Source organism: Scyliorhinus torazame, chromosome 11 (assembly GCF_047496885.1).
Source record: "Scyliorhinus torazame isolate Kashiwa2021f chromosome 11, sScyTor2.1, whole genome shotgun sequence".
Taxonomy (NCBI): domain Eukaryota; kingdom Metazoa; phylum Chordata; class Chondrichthyes; order Carcharhiniformes; family Scyliorhinidae; genus Scyliorhinus; species Scyliorhinus torazame.
The window spans coordinates 257041041-257057834 of NC_092717.1; the positions used below are offsets into that span (position 1 = coordinate 257041041).

General features: G+C 52.8%; 1 protein-coding gene across 1 annotated transcript in view; it reads right to left on the reverse strand.

Moving 5' to 3' along the window:
- Positions 1-16794, reverse strand: part of sspo (SCO-spondin) — a 1206999-nt gene that overhangs the window by 939838 nt on the left and 250367 nt on the right. The window contains 2 exon segments of the mRNA XM_072468611.1: positions 8170-8279; positions 8446-8573. Coding sequence (XP_072324712.1) covers positions 8170-8279; positions 8446-8573 — 238 coding nt within the window.

Below are 16794 nucleotides of genomic sequence, written 5' to 3' on the forward strand. Positions count from 1 at the left end.
TATAAAGCTAGAGCGGATTAAGTTCGTCCTAAGGGGGTCGGCTCAAGGGTTCACCAGGCGGTGGCAACCGTTCGTCGAATACCTCGCAGAAAGATAGATGGAATGGAAAAAAGGCAGCAGCAGCAGCCCAGGATCGGGGGGGGGGGGGGAGGAGGAACCAAAAGGACTCTCAGGGTTGTTAATATATACTGTATAATATGTATAGGTCGTTGCGACAGATAATTATATATTGGATGTTAAATTATATTTTTGGAGAGTGTTACTTGTGATAAGGCAGTTGCCAATTAGGGTTAGTTTTCATTTTTGTTATTTATTATTTATTCATTTTTTGTTTATAAAATAGGTCATTGTTAGTTGTGTTGTTATAATATTGTGTAAAGGATGCACAATGTACTGTGTTGGTTGACCAAAGATTTTCATTAAAATATTTATTTTAAAAAAAATAAGGTTTGTGAGGCACGACCTACCCTTCACAAAACCGTGTTGACTATCTCTAATCAAATTATTCCTTTCCAGATGATTATACATCCCAACTCTGATAAACCTTTCCAAGATTTTGCCCACAACAGAAGTAAGGCTCACTGGTCTATAGTCACCGGGGTTGTCTCTACTCCCCTTCTTGAGCAAGGAGACAACATTTGCTATCCTCCAATCCTCCAGTCTTCTGGCACTATTCCTGTCGACAAAGATGACTTAATGATCAAAGCCAAAGGCTCAGCAATCTCCTCCCTAGCTTCCCAGAGAATCCTAGGGTAAATCCCATCCGGCCCAGGTGACTTATCTATTTTCACACTTTCCAGAATTGCGAACACCTCCTCCTTATGAACCTCAAGCCCTTCTAGTCTAGTAACCTGAATCTCAGTATTCTCCTCGACAACATTGTGTTTTTCATGTGTGAATACTGATGAAAAATATTCATTTAGCACCTCTCCTATCTCCTCCGACTCCAAGCACAACTTCCCACTACTGTCCTTGACTGGTCCTACTCTTACCCTAGTCATTCGTTTATTCCTGACATACCTATAGAAAGCTTTAGGGTTATCCTTGATCCTACCTGCCAAAGACTTCTCATGTCCCCTCCTGGCTCTTCTTAGCTCTCTCTTTAGGTCCTTCCTAGCTAACTTGTAACTCTTGAGTACCCTAACTGAACCTTCATGTATCATCTTTACATAAGCCTCCTTCTTCCTCTTGACACGGTTCCCTTGCTCGACCACTTCCTCCCTGCCTGACAGGTACATACTTATCAAGGACACGCAGTAGCAGTTCCTTGAACAAGCTCCACATTTCCATTGTGCCCATCCCCTGCAGTTTTCCTCTCCATCCGATGCATCCTAAGTCTTGCCTCATCGCATCATAATTGCCTTTCCCCCAGATATAACTCTTGCCCTGCGGTATATACCTATCCCTTTCCATCACTAAAGTAAACGTAATCGAATTGTGGTCACCATCACCAAAGTGCTCACCTACCTCCAAATCTAACACCTGTCCTGGTTCATTACCCAGTACCAAATCCAATACAGCCTCGCCCCTCATTGGCCTATCTACATACTGTGTCAGGAAACCCTCCTGCACACATTGGACAAAAACGGACCCATCTAAAGTACTCGAACTATAGAGTTTCCAGTCAATATTTGGAAAGTTAAAGTCCCCCATAACAACTACCCTGTTGCTTTCGCTCCTATCCAGAATCATCTTTGCAATCCTTTCCTCTACATCTCTGGAACTTTTCGGAGGCCTATAGAAAACCCCTAACAGGGTGACCTCTCCTTTCCTGTTTCTAACCTCAGCCCATACTACCTCAGTAGACGAGTCCTCATCAAACGTCCTTTCTGCCACCGTAATACTGTCCTTGACTAACAATGCCACCCCTCCCCCTCTCTTACCACCTTCCCTGAGCTTCCTGAAATATCTAAACCTCGGCACCTGCAACAATCATTCCTGTCCCTGCTCTATCCATGTCTCCGAAATGGCCACAACATCGAAGTCCCAGGTACCAACCCATGCCGCAAGTTCACCCACGTTATTCCAGATGCTCCAGGCATTGAAGAAGACACACTTTAAACCACCTTCCTGCCTGCCGGTACACTCCTGCAACTTTGAAACCTTACTGATGACCTCACTACTCTCAACCTCCTGTATACTGGAGCTACAATTCAGGTTCCCAAGCCCCTGCTGAACTAGTTTAAACCCTCCCGAAGAGCATTCGCAAATTTCCCCCCAGGATATTGGTACCCCTCTGGTCCAGGTGTAGACCATCCCGTTTGTAGAGGTCCCACCGACCCCAGAATGAGCCCCAATTATCCAGAAATCTGAAACCCTCCCTCCTGCACCATTCCTGTAGCCACGTGTTCAACTCCTCTCTTTCCCTATTCCTCGTCTCACGATCACGTGGCACGGGTAACAACCCAGAGATAATAACTCTGTTTGTCCTAGATCTAAGTTTCCACCCTAGCTCCCTGAATTCCTGCCTTACATCCCTATCCCTTTTCCTTCCTATGTCGTTGGTACCTATGTGGACCACGACTTGGGGCTGCTCCCCCTCCCCCTTAAGTATCCCGAAAACACAATCCGAGACATCACGGACCCGGCACCTGGGAGGCAACACACCAATCGCGAGTCTCTCTCGTTCCCACAGAATCTCCTATCTATCCCCCTGACTATGGAGTCTCCAATGACTAATGCTCTACTCCTCTCCCCCCTTCCCTTCTGAGCAACAGGGACAGACTCTGTGCCAGAGACCTGTACCCCATGGCTTACCCCTGGTACGTCCCTGTCCCCCCCCAACAGTATCCAAAGCGGTATACTTGTTACTAAGGGGAATGACCACAGGGGATCCCTGTACTGACTGCTTCCTCCCAGCCCCTCTCACTGTCACCCATCTATCTTTATTCTTCGGAGTAACTACATCCCTGAAGCTTCTATCTATGCCCACCTCTGCCTCCCGAATGATCCGAAGTTCATCCAGCTCCAGCTCCAGTTCCCTGATGCGGTTTCTGAGGAGCTGGAGATGGGTGCACTTCCCACAGATGAAATCAGCAGGGACACTGACGGCGTCCCTCACCTCAAACATTCTGCAGGAGGAACATTGCACTACCTTCCCTGCCACCCCCTCTAGATAAAAAAAGGAAAAGAAAGAAAGAGCTTACCTGTTATTCACTCCCCTTCTCAGCAAGCACTCACTCAGCAACCTCTGCGCCCCGCACGATAACACCTGAGGGAAAAGAAAAACTACTTACCAGTCACCAGCCCGTCCCTTACCTGCAGGCTGTGACGTCACGGTTCAACTTTCCACTTCTACCTGCCCTCGAGCCTTCCTCTTGATCTTTACAGCGGTTGGGTTTTTTTGGTTCGAGGAGGGGGTAGGGAGGGAAACAAGTGTTTCGGGTTTAAGTGTCACTTGACAACAGCTCCTCCACAAACCACCTTCAAGTTAGGGTGAGCACGCGGACGTATGCAAATTTCCCCTGCAACAGCCAATCAGCAGCTCTGCTCTACTGTCCTCTGCTGGATGCTTGTCTTCACTTGAACAGCTAGGGTCTCTTGCTCAGGTACACCTTCAAGTTAGGGTGAGCACACGGACGTATGCAAATTTCCCCTGTAACAGCCAATCAGCATCTCCGCTCTACTGCCTTCTGCTGGAATCCTCAGTCGAAAACGAAGCTCAAGCCATTGTGGAAGCTGTGCGACATTGGAGGCACTACCTCGCTGGTAGGAGGTTCACCCTCATCACCGACCAACGGTCGGTAGCCTTCATGTTCAACAATACACAGTGAGGCAAGATCAAGAATAATAAAACCTTGTGGAGGAGGATAGAACTCTCCACCTATAACTACGATATTGTGTATCATCCAGGGAAGCTCAACGAGCCCCCAGATGCCCTATCCCGCGGCGCAAGATGACCGACTCCGGGCCATCCACAATGACCTCTGTCACCCGGGGGTCACCCGGCTTCTCCACTACATCAAGGCCCGCAACCTGCTCTACTCCACCAAGGAGGTCAGGGCTGTGACCAGGGACTGCCAGATCTGCGAGGAGTGCAAGCCGCACTTCTATCGGCCAGACAAGGCCCACCTGGGGAAGGCATTGTGGTGAACCACTGTAATAGGAGATGTAAGGTAGGACCTGCGCTACAGGTTCGCCGGTAGCTCCTGCCGGCTGGCTCCGCCCAGGGAGAACTGTATAAATATGCATGACCTCCAGTGCCCTGCCATTTCGCCAGCTGCAGCAGGAGGCCTCGCATCTGACTGTAATAAAGCCACAGTTGTACCCAACTTTAGTCTTTGTGCAATTGATCGCGCATCAATTTATTACAGTCAGATTTTCCACAGAATGGATATCCGAATTAAGCCTGATCGCCTGCAGCTGGATCCTCACTCGCCCGACGCCAGGAAAGACTTTACTCACTGGCTAGCATGTTTCGAGGCCTACATCAACGCGGCGGACCCCGCGCCAACGGAGGCTCAGAAGATAAACGTCCTGTACTCCAGACTGAGCTCCAGCGTGTTCCCGTTGGTCCAAGACGCCACGAATTACACAAAAGCAATGGAACTCTTTAAGGAACACTACACACAGAAGGCGAACACGCTCTTCGCCAGGCATGTACTCGCCACCCGCGCGCAACTACCTGGTGAGTCCATCGAAGACTTCTGGCGGGCCCTAATTCCACTCGTCCGGGACTGTGACTGTCAGGCCGTCACGGCCGCCGAACACACAAACCTCCTCATGCGCGATGCCTTCGTGACGGGGATTGCGTCGGACCGCATCCGAGAACGATTACTGGAAGGGGCCACGCTCGAACTGGCGGAGACGAAAACCTTGGCGCTCTCCATGACGGTCGCATCCCGTAACGTACAATCGTACCTCCCCCGCCGCACTGCCCACCCTTCTACCCCTTCCTACCCCTCCTGGACCCCGCCGATGACCTCCTCAGCAGGGGCCCTGCCTTCCCAATACGCCTGCGCCGCACGCCGATCCGCGCACCCCGGGGGTCCTCGCTGCTACTTCTCCGGTCAGCAGAAGCAGCCCCGCCAACACTGCCCGGCCCGCACTGCCGTTTGTAAAGCCTGCAGTAAAAAGGGCCACTTCGCGGCTGTGTGCCAGGCCCGCGCAGTCGCTGCGATCGCGCCCGCTATCTCCCCCTCCCCCACGCCAAACGCACAATGGGAGCCGCATCTTCTCCTCCCGGGTCCATGTGCGACCAATGGGCGCCACCATCTTGTTCCGACCCCACAATGTGCGCACCATGGGCGCCGCCATCTTGTCCCCCACAGGGTCCCCGGACATCCCGACATCGGAACCGCACACGCTCGCCACCCCAAGCATCCGATAGCTACCCGCAGCTCACTTCGATGACGCTGGACCAATCTCGCCTGCACAACCTGGCCACCGCGGCGACGACGGTTAAAATCAACGGCCACGCGACCTCGTGCCTGCTGGACTCCAGGAGAACCGAAAGCTTTGTTCACCCAGATACGGTAAGACGCTGCGCCCACACGGTCCACCCTGCCAATCAAAGGATCTCCCTAGCCTCCGGATCCCACTCCGTCCCGATCTGAGGCTATTGTACAGTCACCCTCACGGTCCAGGGCGTAGAATTTAGTAACTTCTGCCTCTATGTCCTTCCTAATCTCTGCGCTGCACTCCTGTTGGGCCTGGACTTCCAGTGCAACCTCCAGAGCCTCACCCTCAAATTCGGCGGGCCCTTACCCCTCCTTACCGTTTGCGGCCTCGCGACCCTCAAGGTCAATCCCCCTCCCTTTTTGCCAATCTAACTGCGGATTGCAAGCCCGTTGCCACTAGGAGCAGACGGTACAGCACCCAGGACAAGACCTTCATCAGATCCGAAGTCCAGCGGCTACTTAAGGAGGGTATTATCAAGGCCAGCAACAGCCCCTGGAGAGCCCAAGTGGTAGTGGTTAAAACTGGGGAGAAACACTGGATGGTCGTGGACTACAGCCAGACCATCAATCGGTACACACAGCTCGACGCGTACCCCCTCCCACGCATATCTGATGTGGTCAATCAGATTGCGCAGTACTGGGTCTTCTCAACAAGTGACCTGAAATCCGCCTACCACCAGCTCCCAATCCGGAAGTCGGACCGGCCATACACTGCCTTCGAGGCGGACGGTCTCATCTACCAATTCCTTAGGGTCCCTTTCGGTGTCACAAGTGATTCGGGATTGGGTGACGGTGATTCCGGATTGGGTGACGGAGATTTGGGATTGGGTGACAGTGATTCGGGATTGGGTGACAGTGATTCGGGATTGGGTGACAGTGATTCGTGATGGTGATGGTGACGGTGATTCGAGATGGTGATGGTGACGGTGACTCGAGATGGTGATGGTGATTCGGGATTGGGTGACAGTGATGGTGATTCGGGATTGGGTGACAGTGATTCGGAATAGGCTGACGGTGATTCAGGATTGGTGACGGTGATTCGGGATTGGTGACGGTGACTCGGGATTGGTGACGGTGATTCGGGATTGGTGACGGTGATTCGGGATTTCGTGACGGTGATTCGGGATTGGGTGACGGTGATTCGAGATGGTGACGGTGATTCGGGATCGGGTGACGGAGATTCGGGATCGGGTGACGGTGATTCGGGATCGGGTGACGGTGATTCGGGATCGGGTGACGGTGATTCGGGATAGGGTGACGGTGATTCGGGATTTCGTGACGGTGATTCGGGATTGGGTGACGGTGATTAGAGATGGTGACGGTGATTCGGGATCGGGTGACGGAGATTCGGGATTGGGTGACGGTGATTCGGGATAGGGTGACGGTGATTCAGGATCGGGTGACGGTGATTCGGGATTGGGTGACGGATATTCAGGATTGGGTGTCGGTGATTCGGGATCGGGTGACGGTGATTTGGGATTGGGTGACAGTGATTCAGGATTGGGTGACGGTGATTCGGGATTGAGTGTCGGTGATTCGGGATTGGGTGACGGTGATTCGGGATCGGGTGTCGGTGATTCGGGATCGGGTGTCGGTGATTCGGGATCGGGTGACGGTGATTCGGGATTGGGTGACGGTGATTCGGGATTGGGTGACGGATATTCAGGATTGGGTGTCGGTGATTCGGGATCGGGTGACGGTGATTTGGGATTGGGTGACAGTGATTCAGGATTGGGTGACGGTGATTCGGGATTGAGTGTCGGTGATTCGGAATTGGGTGACGGTGATTCGGGATCGGGTGTCGGTGATTCGGGATCGGGTGTCGGTGATTCGGGATCGGGTGACGGTGATTCGGGATTGGGTGACGGTGATTCGGGATTGGGTGACGGATATTCAGGATTGGGTGTCGGTGATTCGGGATCGGGTGATGGTGATTTGGGATTGGGTGACAGTGATTAAGGATTGGGTGACGGTGATTCGGGATTGAGTGTCGGTGATTCGGGATTGGGTGACGGTGATTCGGGATTGGGTGTCGGTGATTCGGGATCGGGTGTCGGTGATTCGGGATCGGGTGACGGTGATTCGGGATTGGGTGACGGTGATTCGGGATTGGGTGATGGATATTCAGGATTGGGTGACGGGTATTCAGGATTGGGTGACGGATATTCAGGATTGGGTGACGGTGATTCGGGATCGGGTGACGGTGATTCGGGATTGGGTGATGGATATTCAGGATTGGGTGACGGGTATTCAGGATTGGGTGACGGATATTCAGGATTGGGTGACGGTGATTCGGGATAGGGTGACGGTGATTCGGGATAGGGTGACGGTGATTCAGGATCGGGTGACGGTGATTCGGGATTGGGTGACGGTGATTCGGGATCGGGTGTCGGTGATTCGGGATCGGGTGACGGTGATTCGGGATCGGGTGACGGTGATTCGGGATCGGGTGACGGTGATTCGTGATTGAGTGACGGTGATTCGGGATGGTGATGGGTTATGGTGATTCGAGATGATCAGGGGGGTGTCGGGAAGTGGGAGTGCAAATCGGAAACTCTCCCCCGACAAAGATTTTGGGGCCTTTCGAGGCTGTGATCAGTAACGGGGAGAGAACCGAGACTGAGAAAATGTTGAAGTTTACGTTAGCCATGACCGAGTGGAATTACAGGAACGGAACAAACTCCCCCTGTTCCTGCAAACACCTCCCTCCTGTCATCAGCACAGGGCTGACACTATGACCCCGATTTGTGTAACTGTTGTGTGTACTTACGGCAGAGATCCTGAGACCTCCAGCGGATGTAGACTCCTCGCTTGTTACACTCCTCGGTGTAGGTGGCAATGGCCGTACACAGGCACTCACAGTCCCCACCAGTGTCACAGCTGCACACACCCAGAAAAAGACAATAAGAATCCAGCACATCAAACAGTCGCAGACCGTCAATAACATCCTGCTGCAAATCATCATATCCAACTTCCAGAATCCCAGCAACCTGCAGGCTCCAGGCTCTGAGACTGTTGGCATCCTGCTGTCTGCATCTTTACTCACCCACAGGCATCAAAGACACACCATTCATAGAAGGGTTGGTACGGCACCTCCGGGTGACAGGCCTGGAAGAGAGTCTGACTGAGGCTGCTACAGCGTTTCCGAGCCCACGTTACACGCTGAGGATTCTCCTGAGGGACAACAGAGTGACAGGACATTGGAGACCATGACTCTAGAATTAGCACCATTATCACAATTACAGCTGGGGCTGACTTGCTGACTTTAATATTGTTTAAACTTCACATTCTTCTTTCGAGTCATTTTCTAAGCTGCCCACCGGAGCCACAGTTTTTTCTGTTGACTGTCGATGGGCTTTATGTGGTTCTGTAATCAATCTAAACATGCCCCCTCCCGCCTCTCTGGGGGTTCTCTCCCCGTACCATCGCTCTACACTTTGAAACTCAACGCACCATTTTCAATGCTTTCTGTAGCCTGAACAATCTCTAATATTCTTTTCAAGGTACGTTCTGTCTCTGCTAATTGTTTTTTCCCCGATGGTGAGATAATTCACACCACAAACCAATCTATCTCTCAACATCTCGTTGAGAATCGATCCAAATTCACATTGTCCAGCTGACTGCTTGGTTTCAAAAAACAATTGGAGATGGTTCACATATTGGACCCACTGCCGTTTCTGAGTCAAATGGCTCGAACTTCCCAAATAAAGTCCTTTAGACGCTCACAAGCTGTTGCAGTAGAGTTTCGGGACTGCTCACACTAATTGCAGGCGACAGAAGAAGTGTTGCTTTACCCAGCTGCCAAAATAACATCAAGTAACTGATGAGGAAAAAGGCAGGAAACGCATAGGGAATTAGTTTCAGGAAATACAAGACAGTGAAAATAAACTCCACTGTCCACTGTACTCACCTCATCGGCCTCTGCAAGTGGCCTGGGAGGTCACATCGTCCACAATAACCCACCCCCGAAGGAGCCCACCAGCTCAGTGAAACAGCAAGACCAACTCTCCCCCGGCACCACACTCCACCCCCCCCCCCACCACCCCCTCACCACACTCCTCCCCCCCCCCCTCACCACACTCCTCCCCCCCTCACCACACTCCTCCCCCCTCACCACACTCCTCCCCCCCTCACCACACACCTCCCCCCTCACCACACTCCTCCCCCCCTCACCACACTCCTCCCCCCCTCACCACACTCCTCCCCCCCCTCACCACACTCCTCCCCCCTCACCACACTCCTCCCCCCTCACCACACTCCTCCCTCTCACCACACTACTCCCCCCTCACCACACTCCTCCCCCCTCACCACACTCCTCCCCCCCTCACCACACTCCTCCCCCCCTCACCACACTCCTCCCCCCCTCACCACACTCCTCCCCCCCTCACCACACTCCTCCCCCTTCACCACACTCCTCCCCCCTCACCACACTCCTCCCCCTCACCACACTCCTCCCCCCTCACCACACTCCTCCCCCCTCACCACACTCCTCCCCCCTCACCACACTCCTCCCCCCTCACCACACTCCAACCCCCCCCACCACCCACTCACCACACTCCTCCCCCCTCACCACACTCCTCCTCCCCCTCACCACACTCCTCCCCCCCTCCCCCCCTCACCACACTCCTCCCCCCCCTCACCACACTCCACCCCCTCACCACACTCCTCCCCCCTCACCACACTCCTCCCCCCCACCACCCCCTCACCACACTCCTCCCCCCTCACCACACTCCACCCCCCCCCCACCACCCCCTCACCACACTCCTACCCCGCTCACCACACTCCTCCCCCCCTCACCACACTCCTCCCCCCCTCACCACACTCCTCCCCCCCTCACCACACTCCTCCCCCTCACCACACTCCTCCCCCCCTCACCACACTCCTCCCCCCTCACCACACTCCTCCCCCTCACCACACTCCTCCCCCCCTCACCACACTCCTCCCCCCTCACCACACTCCTCCCCCCCTCACCACACTCCTCCCCCCCTCACCACACTCCTCCCCCCCTCACCACACTCCTCCCCCCCTCACCACACTCCTCCCCCCCTCACCACACTCCTCCCCCCCTCACCACACTCCTCCCCCCCTCACCACACTCCTCCCCCCCTCACCACACTCCTCCCCCCCTCACCACACTCCTCCCCCCTCACCACACTCCTCCCCCCCTCACCACACTCCTCCCCCCCTCACCACACTCCTCCCCCCCTCACCACACTCCTCCCCCCCTCACCACTCCTCCCCCCCTCACCACACTCCTCCCCCCTCACCACACTCCTCCCCCCCTCACCACACTCCTCCCCCCTCACCACACTCCTCCCCCCCTCACCACACTCCTCCCCCCCTCACCACACTCCTCCCCCCCTCACCACACTCCTCCCCCCCTCACCACACTCCTCCCCCCCTCACCACACTCCTCCCCCCCTCACCACACTCCTCCCCCCCTCACCACACTCCTCCCCCCCTCACCACACTCCTCCCCCCCTCACCACACTCCTCCCCCCCTCACCACACTCCTCCCCCCCTCACCACACTCCTCCCCCCTCACCACACTCCTCCCCCCTCACCACACTCCTCCCCCTCACCACACTCCTCCCCTCACCAAACTCCCCCTCCCCCCCTCACCACACTCCTCCCCCCCTCTCACCACACTCCTCCCCCCCTCTCACCACACTCCTCCCCCCCTCACCACACTCCCCCTCCCCCCCTCACCACACTCCTCCCCCCCCCCTCTCACCACACTCCTCCACCCTCACCACACTCCCCCTCCCCCCTCACCACACTCCACCCACCCCTCACCACCACACTCCCCTCACCACACCCCCCCCTCCCCCCATCACCACACTCCCCTCCCTGGCAACTTTCTTGTAAACCTCCTCTGCTCTCTCTCCAGAGCAATGATGTGGAAATGCCGGCGTTGGACTGGGGTGGGCACAGTATGAATTCGACAGTGGCCCCCCCTTTGTCTGCTGGTTTGATAACGATGCTGTGGTTGGTCTTGAGAGCGCGGATGGCATTGCGTTGTGCTTGGGTGACGTTCGGGGTTGTCTTGTGAATGCGACTGATGAATCTGGCATTGACGCGACTCCTGACGGCTTGAGCATACATGTCGAGTCTAAGGCAGCGGCCTTCCGGAGGGGTCCAATTCGACTCTTTCCTCTTCGGTTGCCGCACCGCAGATCAACTCAAGTCGTACTGAACTGAACGGACTACTGCAAAGAAGTATACCGACAACTGAACAACCAAGAACACTACAGACAGTTACCCGCAGATCCGACCAAGGAACACATCCGCCAACTTAACAGATTGATCAAGACCTTGGATCCAGATCTTCAGAGCACCCTACGTGCTCTCATCCCACGTACTCCCCGCATTGGAGATCTCTACTGCCTCCCGAAAATACATAAGGCCAACACACCAGGCCGCCCTATCGTTTCAGGCAATGGGACCTTGTGTGAGAACCTCTCTGGCTACATCAGGGCATCTTGAAACCCATCGTACAAGGTACACCCAGCTTCTGTCGCGACACGACGGACTTCCTACAGAAACTCAGCACCCATGGACCAGTTGAACCAGGAACATTCCTCGTCACAATGGACGTCTCGGCACTCTACACCAGCATCCCCCATGACGACGGCATTGCTGCAACAGCCTCAGTACTCAACACCGACAACTGCCAATCTCCAGACGCAATTCTGCAACTCATCCGCTTCATTCTGGATCACAACGTCTTCACCTTCGACAACAAGTTCTTCCTCCAGACGCACGGAACAGCCATGGGGACCAAATTCGCACCCCAATACGCCAACATCTTCATGCACAAGTTTGAACAGGACCTACTCACCGCTCAGGACCTTCAACCGACGTTATACACCAGATACATCGATGACATTTTTTCCTTTGGACCCACGGCGAAGAATCACTGAAACGACTACACGATGACATTAATAAGTTCCATCCAACCATCAGACTCACCATGGACTACTCTCCAAAATCAGTTGCATTCTTGGACACACTCGTCTCCATCAAGGACGGTCACCTCAGCACTTCGCTTTACCGCAAACCCACGGATAACCTCATGATGCTCCACTTCTCCAGCTTCCACCCTAAACACATTAAAGAAGCCATCCCCTATGGACAAGCGCTCCGTATACACAGGATCTGCTCAGACGAGGAGGAGCGTAACAGACATCTACAGACGTTGAAAGATGCCCTCGTACGAATGGGATATGGCACTCGACTCATCGATCGACAGTTCCAACGCGCCACAGCGAAAAACCGGACCGACCTCCTCAGAAGACAAACATGGGACACAACCGACAGAATACCCTTCGTCGTCCAGTACTTCCCCGGAGCGGAGAAACTACGTCATCTTCTTCACAGCCTTCAACACGTCATTGATGACGATGAACATCTTGCCAAGGTCATCCCCACACCCCCACTACTTGCCTTCAAACAACCGCGCAACCTCAAACGAACCATTGTTTGCAGCAAACTACCCAGTCTTCAGAACAGTGACCACGACACCACACAACCCTGTCATGGCAATCTCTGCAAGACGTGCCAGATCATCGACATGGATACCACTATTACACGTGAGAACACCACCCACCAGGTACGCGGTACATACTCGTGCGACTCGGCCAACGTTGTCTACCTCATACGCTGCAGGAAAGGATGTCCCGAAGCGTGGTACATTGGCGAGACCATGCAGACGCTGCGACAACGAATGAACGGACATCGCGCGACAATCACCAGGCAGGAATGTTCCCTTCCAGTCGGGGAACACTTCAGCAGTCAAGGGCATTCAGCCTCTGATCTCCGGGTAAGCGTTCTCCAAGGCGGCCTTCAGGACCCGCGACAACGCAGAATCGCCGAGCAGAAACTTATAGCCAAGTTCCGCACACATGAGTGCGGCCTCAACCGGGACCTGGGATTCATGTTGCATTACATTCATCCCCCACCATCTGGCCTGCAAAACCCTACCAACTGTCCTGCCTTGAGACAATTCACACCTCTTTAACCTGGGGTTACCCCATCTCTGGATCTGTAAAGATTTAATCACCTGCTAATGCTCGCATTCCTAGCATTGTTTGGCATCTTTGAATTTGTCTATATATGTGTTTCTGGAACAGACCTCTTCATTCACCTGAGGAAGGAGCAGCGCTCCGAAAGCTAGTGACATCGAAACAAACCTGTTGGACTTTAACCTGGTGTTGTAAGACTTCGTACTGTCCAGAGCAATAACATCCTCCCTGTAATGTGGCGACCAGAACTGCCCACAATACTCCAGTTGTGGCCTCACCGGTGTTTTATACAATTCCAACTTCATATCCTTACTTTTATATTCTATACTCTGCCAATGAAGGCGAGCATTCCATTTGCTTTCTTAACAACCTTCTCTACTTGAACTGCTGCCTTTAGGGACCTGTGTACCTGTACGCCAAGATCTCTCACTTCATCTCCCCCTCTTAGTATATCCCATTTATTGTGTCCTCCCTGTAACTGATCAAACCTTGCGTCTCCAAGTGGAGATAGATTCACTCCTTCAGAATCTTCTCCAGTAGTTTCCCTACCAGTAAATTGACCTCCTTCAATGCTGACCTCACACATCTCGGTGTTAAATTCCATCTGCCACTTTACCGCCCACTCCACCAACCCATCTATCGTGGGAAATTTGGCCAGTTGGATAACGAACTGGCTAACCGATAGAAGTCAGAGAGTGGTGGTGGATGGCAAATATTCAGCCTGGAGCCCAGTTACCAGTGGCGTACCGCAGGGATCAGTTCTGGGTCCTCTGCTGTTTGTGATTTTCATCAATGACTTGGATGAGGGAGTTGAAGGGTGGGTCAGTAAATTTGCAGACGATAGGAAGATTGGTGGAGTTGTGGATAGTAAGGAGGGCTGTTGTCGGCTGCAAAGAGACATAGATAGGATGCAGAGCTGGGCTGAGAAGTGGCAGATGGAGTTTAACCCTGAAAAGTGTGAGGTTGTCCATTTTGGAAGGACAAATATGAATGCGGAATACAGGGTTAACGGTAGAGTTCTTGGCAATGTGGAAAAAAACAACAAAGAAAAAATAAATAAATATACCAATGAAAAGAAACAGAAAAACAGAAACACTACTTACCAGTCACTTAAATCTACCTTGATCTAAAAGCAGGTGGGGGAGGGAAATCAATTCAGGACAGTTTAAAAAGAGCAACTTGTAAACTCACTCCCAGTGAGTTCTCCCAGTGAGCCAGAGAGAAGACACAGCCAGAGTGAGACAGCAAACAGTGAGTTTGGGAATTTGAACCTAGGTGGGAATTCGAAGCTGGGTGGGGAGGAAGTGCTTTATATCCCTGGTAAGTGACTGGTAAGTAGTGTTTCTGTTTTTCTGTTTATTTTCATTGGTATATTTATTTATTTTTTCTTTGTTGTTTTTTTTGTTGAAATTGTAGTTGTTGAAGTTAACCGAAGGTTTAAGACATGGCAGGAGATCTCAGACCCGTGTCGTGCTCCTCGTGTGCGATGTGGGAGCTCAGGGACACGTCCACTGTCCCTGTCTCCTTCACGTGCAAGAAGTGTGTCCAGTTGCAGCACCTGTTAGACCGCTTGACGGCTCTGGAGCTGCGGATGGACTCACTTTGGAGCGTCCGCGATGCTGAGGACGTCGTGGATAGCACGTTTAGCGAGTTGGTCACACCGCAGGTGAAAGGTACTGAGGGAGATAGAAAATGGGTGACCAAAAGACAGAGCAAGAGTAGGAAGGCAGTGCAGGTGTCCTCTGCGGTCATCTCCCTGAAAAACAGATAAACCACTTTGGACACTGTTGAGGAAGATGGCTCACCAGGGGAAGGCAGCAGCAGCCAGGTTCATGGCACCGTGGCTGGCTCTGCTGCGCAGCTGGGCAGGAAGAAGAATGGCAGGGCTATAGTGATAGGGGACTCAATTGTAAGGGGAATAGACAGGCGGTTCTGCGGACGCAATCGAGACTCCAGGGTGGTATGTTGCCTCCCTGGTGCAAGGGTCAAGGATGTGTCGGAGCGGCTGCAGGACATTCTGGGGGGGGGGGGGGGGGGGAAGAGGGTGAACAGCCAGCTGTCGTGGTGCACATAGGCACCAACGATATAGGTAAAAAACGGGACGAGGTCCTACAAGCTGAATTTAGGGAGCTAGGAGTTAAACTAAAAGGTAGGACCTCAAAGGTAGTAATCTCAGGATTGCTACCAGTGCCACGAGCTAGTCAGAGTAGGAATGTCAGGATAGAGAGGATGACTGCGTGGCTCGAGAGATGGTGCAAGAGGGAGGGATTCAAATTCCTGGGACATTGGAACCGGTTCTGGGGGAGGTGGGACCAGTACAAACCGGACGGTCTGCACCTGGGCAGGACTGGAACCGATGTCCTGGGGGGGGGGGTTGCTAGAGCTGTTGGGGAGAGTTTAAACTAATGTGGCAGGGGGATGGGAACCGATGCAGGAAATTGGAAGGTAGTAAAACAGGGACAGAAACAAAAGGCAGTAAGGGGGAAAGTGTGAGGCAGAGAAGGCATAGTCAAAAATCAAAAAGGGCGACAGTACAAGGTACAGTGACTGAGGTGAGCTTAGTGAATAGGACCAGGAATACTAAAAGGAATAAAACGGGAAGTGAAAACATCAATGGTAAGCGACGCGGCAGGTTGTTACAGGAAGATATGGGTTCAATGACAAGGAAAATTAGGAGAACGGTTAAGAGGAAATATAACTTAGGAGAGGTTACTGATCGAGGTGCTAAGATTCAGAACAGAGCAAAAAAAGCCAACATAAGTGTACTTTACCTGAATGCTCGTAGTATTCGGAATAAATGAGTTGATGGCGCAAATCATCGTGAATGACTATGATTTTGTGGCCATTACTGAAACATGGTTAAAAGATGGTCACGACTGGGAGTTAAATATCCAAGGGTATCAAACTTTTCGGAAGGACAGAGTGGATGGTAAGCGAGGTGGTGTAGCTCTGTTATTTAAGGATGACATCCGGGCAACAGTAAGGGATGACATCGGTGCTATGGAGGATAAGGTTGAATCCATTTGGGTGGAAATCAGGAATAGTAAGGCGAAAAAGTCACTGATAGGAGTAATCTATAGGCCACCAAATAGTAACATTATGGTGGGGCAGGCAATAAACAAAGAAATAACAGATGCATGTAGAAATGGGACAGCAGTTATCATGGGGGATTTTAATCTACATGTTGATTGGTTTAACCAGGTCGGTCAAGGCAGCCTTGAGGAGGAGTTTATAGAATGTATCCGCGATAGTTTCCTAGAACAGTATGTAATGGAACCTATGAGGGAACAAGCGGTCCTAGATCTGGTCCTGTGTAATGAGACAGGATTGATTCAGGATCTCATAGTTAGGGATCCTCTCGGAAGGAGCAA